This window comes from Lolium perenne, chromosome 5 (genome assembly GCF_019359855.2).
Source record: "Lolium perenne isolate Kyuss_39 chromosome 5, Kyuss_2.0, whole genome shotgun sequence".
Taxonomy (NCBI): Eukaryota; Viridiplantae; Streptophyta; class Magnoliopsida; order Poales; family Poaceae; genus Lolium; species Lolium perenne.
In genome coordinates, this window is record NC_067248.2 from 188324446 (window position 1) to 188328312 (window position 3867).

At 52.3% G+C, this 3867-nt stretch overlaps 1 protein-coding gene across 1 annotated transcript; it reads left to right on the plus strand.

Annotated features, from left to right (window-relative positions):
* The first annotated feature begins 1428 nt into the window (after positions 1–1428).
* Positions 1429–2040, plus strand: LOC139831698 (uncharacterized). The gene has a single exon (XM_071821020.1). It carries the CDS (start codon positions 1429–1431, stop codon positions 2038–2040), a length of 612 nt encoding a protein of 203 aa, XP_071677121.1.
* Positions 2041–3867: the final 1827 nt, after the last annotated feature.

Genomic DNA, 3867 nt, shown 5'->3' on the forward strand with positions numbered 1-3867 from the left:
AAGGGCACGACCGCAGCGGTGCCAGGTTTCCCTAGCCACCACACACTGGAGGATGATATGATCCGCTGTGTCCTCCTCCTGGTCGCACACAAAGCATGCCGATGAGTGTAGCTGAAGTCCGAATCTGGCACGCCTGTCTGAGGTCCAGATCCTCTTCTGTGTCGCCAGCCAACTAAACAACTTGCTCTTGGGCGTGGCCTTGCTTCTCCATATTGCTTCCCCAAGCTGGGACCTCTCACCTCCTTGCATGAGCATGTAATACGTGGATTTAGCGCTGTACTCCCCCGAGCTAGACCAGGGCCAGGAGAAGCGATCAGGGGTGTTGTGGTCGCGCTGGATGTTGTTAACAGCGAGCCACAACGCTATTACTTCTCTAGCCCCCCCTGGTTGCCAACGTTCCCGGGATGTCTAGCAGCCACCGGTTCTCCACAAGTGCTTGGGCGACGGTCCTAGAATTCTTTGCCCTAGTGCTGACGGTTAGCGATAAACCAGGGGCAAAGTCCTCCGCAGCACGTCCGTCAATCCATCTATCGCGCCAAAACAGGATCTTGTTGCCGTTGCCAACAGAGATGCTGACAAGGCTGTCAAACACCTGTCGGGCCTCCAAGTCCTTGTCCATCGGCAGGCCTTGCCACGGTCGGCTCTCATCCGTTCTCTTGAGCCATTCCCACCGGACGCGGAGTGCCAACCCCTGGGTTCTCAGGCACTTGACACCCAGGCCGCCGTACTCGAAGGGTTTGCAGACGCGGTTCCATGCAACCAAACATTGCCCACCAGCGGCCCTCGCAGCATGGAGTTCACTTGGAAGATTGTTGCAAACTCGAATGCCGCGTACCATGGTTGCGTGGAGTGTGATACACAAAGCACATGAATACTCTTAGCGGGAAAGAAATGGGGGAAAATTGGCTCAAAGGATCGAGTATTAGGTATGAGGACGAGAGAATGACGGTACAACACAGCCAAGTATAGTCACACGCAGACGCCACATCTGTTTCAAGGCTTCACAAAGGGTCGATATGTTTCAAGGCTTCACAAAGGGCCGATAATCTCTCTCGTGTCCAACCTGAAACTGGAATGAAAATGCGCAAGCTATTTGGCCAGGGTGTAGTATTGTACTAGGTATAGGTTCCCGTGTTTTGTCAGGGTTGTACCTGTAATTGTACATGTGTCCGTCTATATATACATGAGCAGCCGGCCCTATTGGTGCAGTGCAATCTCCAATACTCTTCTACATGGTATCAGAGGCCCTCCGGTCTTGACCTAGCCGCCGCCCCTGCCCCTTGGGCGCCGCCGGCCCCTCCCCTCCCTAGCCCTAGCCGCCGCCCCTCCTTGGGCGCCGCCGGCCCCTCCCCAACCCTAGCCCTAGCCGCCGCCCTCCCCACCCCGGGCGCCGCCGTCCCACCTCCCATCACCACCATAGCTTCCGCCATGGCCGGTTTCTCCTCCTCCGGCCCCTCCGATCCCTTCGACTCCTCTCGCTTCGGCAGCAGCAACCCCTTCGCCGGCCCCTCCGTCGCTGTCATCCGCGACATTCCCATCGCCGAGCGCGTGCCGGTGACGCTCTCCACCACCGCTGCCAACTTCTTCACGTGGAAGACGTACTTCGGGCTGCTCTTCCGCGAGTATGATCTCCTCGATCACGTCGACGGCACCATCGACCTCCTCGCCATGCCGCACGACCCCGAGTGGCTCGCAATCGATGCCACCGTCATCCGCTGGTTTTACCAGACCGTCTCCAACGACATCTTCCGCACCGTCGTCCGGGCTGGCGACTCCGCGCGCACGGTTTGGGCTAAGATCACCGGCCTCTTCACCGACAACAAAATCCAGCGGGTCACCTTCCTCCAGCAGGAGTTCTTCGGCACCCACCAGAACGACCACTCTCTCGACGAGTACGTCCTCAAGCTGAAGAGCCTCTCTGACGAGCTCCGTGACTTGGAGTTTCGGATCGATGACAAGATCATGCTCTCTACCCTGTCGGCGGGTCTCGGCGAGGATCTCAGCAACGCTGCCTCCAACCTCACGCTTGATAACGCGTGAAGCACACGTCCGTTGGGAACCCCAAGAGGAAGGTGTGATGCGTACAGCAGCAAGTTTTCCCTCAGTATGAAACCAAGGTTATCGAACCAGTAGGAGATGAAGGCCACGTGAAGGTTGTTGGCGGAGGAGTGTAGTGCGGCGTGATGACCCACAAGTATAGGGGGTGTATCGTAGTATCTTCGATAAGTAAGAATGTCGATCCCAACGAGGAGCAGAAGGTGTTGACAAGCAGTTTCGATGAAGGATTCACTGTAAATGCTCACAGACAAGTATTCAGGGGGTTTTGATGTAACAGTTGAATAAAGTACGAGTATGTAAAGTGCGAGAGTAATAATTGCAGCGAGTGGCCCAATCCTTTTTAGCACAAAGGACAAGCCGGTTTGTTTACTTATAATGACCAAACGTTCTCGAGGACACACGGGATTTTAGTCTAGTGCTTTCGCTACATACGGCTAAATAATCTTCATTGTTGTGATAAGTGTTGTGTGGGTGAACCTATGCTAATGTACCGCCCTTCCTAGGACTAATACATACTTGTGATTATACCCCTTGCAAGCATCCGCAACTACAAGAAAGTAATTAAGAATAAATCTAACCACAGCCTTAAACTCTGAGATCCTGCGATCCCTCCTGCATCGATATACCAACGGGGGTTTAGGTTTCTGTCACTCCGGCAACCCCGCAATTAGCAAACGAATACAAGATGCATTCCCCTAGGCCCATAAATGGTGAAGTGTCATGTAGTCGACGTTCACATGACACCACTAGAAGAATAACACCACAACTTAAATATCACACCATTGAATATTACTCAACCATAGTTCACTACTAACATTTAGACTTCACCCATGTCCTCAAGAACTAAACGAACTACTCACGAGACATCATATGGAACATGATCAGAGGTGATATGATGATGAATAACAATCTGAACATAAACTTGGTTCAATGGTTTCACTCAATAGCATCAACAACAAGTAGGAATCGATACCGGGAGAGTTTCCCTATCAAACAATCAAGATCAAACCCAAATTGCTACGGCGGTGACGGTGTCCAGCGGTGATGACGGCGGTGATGATGGTGGAGATGATGATGATGGTGATGGCGATGATGTCCAGCTCGATGACGGTGACGATGGCGTCGATTTCCCCCTCCCGGAGGGAATTTCCCCGGATTCACCCGCCGGAGAGCTCTTTTCTCTCTGGTGTTCTCCGCCCCGCAGAGGCGGCTGTAACTCTTCGCGAGGTACCCTACGTGGCTTAGGTCTTCGGGACGAAGGGTTTGGCGAAGAAAAGGAGGCGAAAAGGGTCGTGGGCCCCCAGGACCACGGGCCGGCGCGGCCAGCTTGGGCCGCGCCGCCTAGGGTGTGGGCCCACCCGGGCTGCTCCTGGCTCCCCCGTCTGGCTTCCTTCGTCATCTTGAAAAATAGGATTTTTGGTATAATTTCCTTCCAGTTGATCTTCCGAAATATTGCGTTACGACGGTGCTTTTTCCAGCAAAATCCTGGCTCCGGTGTTCGATCCTCCAATAATGATGAAACATGCAAAATAGATGAAATAACATAAGTATTGTGTCCCAATATGAAATATATCAATGAATAACAGCAAATTATGATATAAAATAGTGATGCAAATTGGACGTATCAACTCCCCCAAGCTTAGACTTCGCTTGTCCCCAAGCGAAACCGAGCTCGATAGACATGACCACATGTTTATGGAGTGAAGAGTCGATAAATAAAATACGGACAAGAAGCATCATATTCATTCACACAGGACATTATAGTAGACAACCTCTTATAACTCATATTGAAACAAGTATAAGGTAATC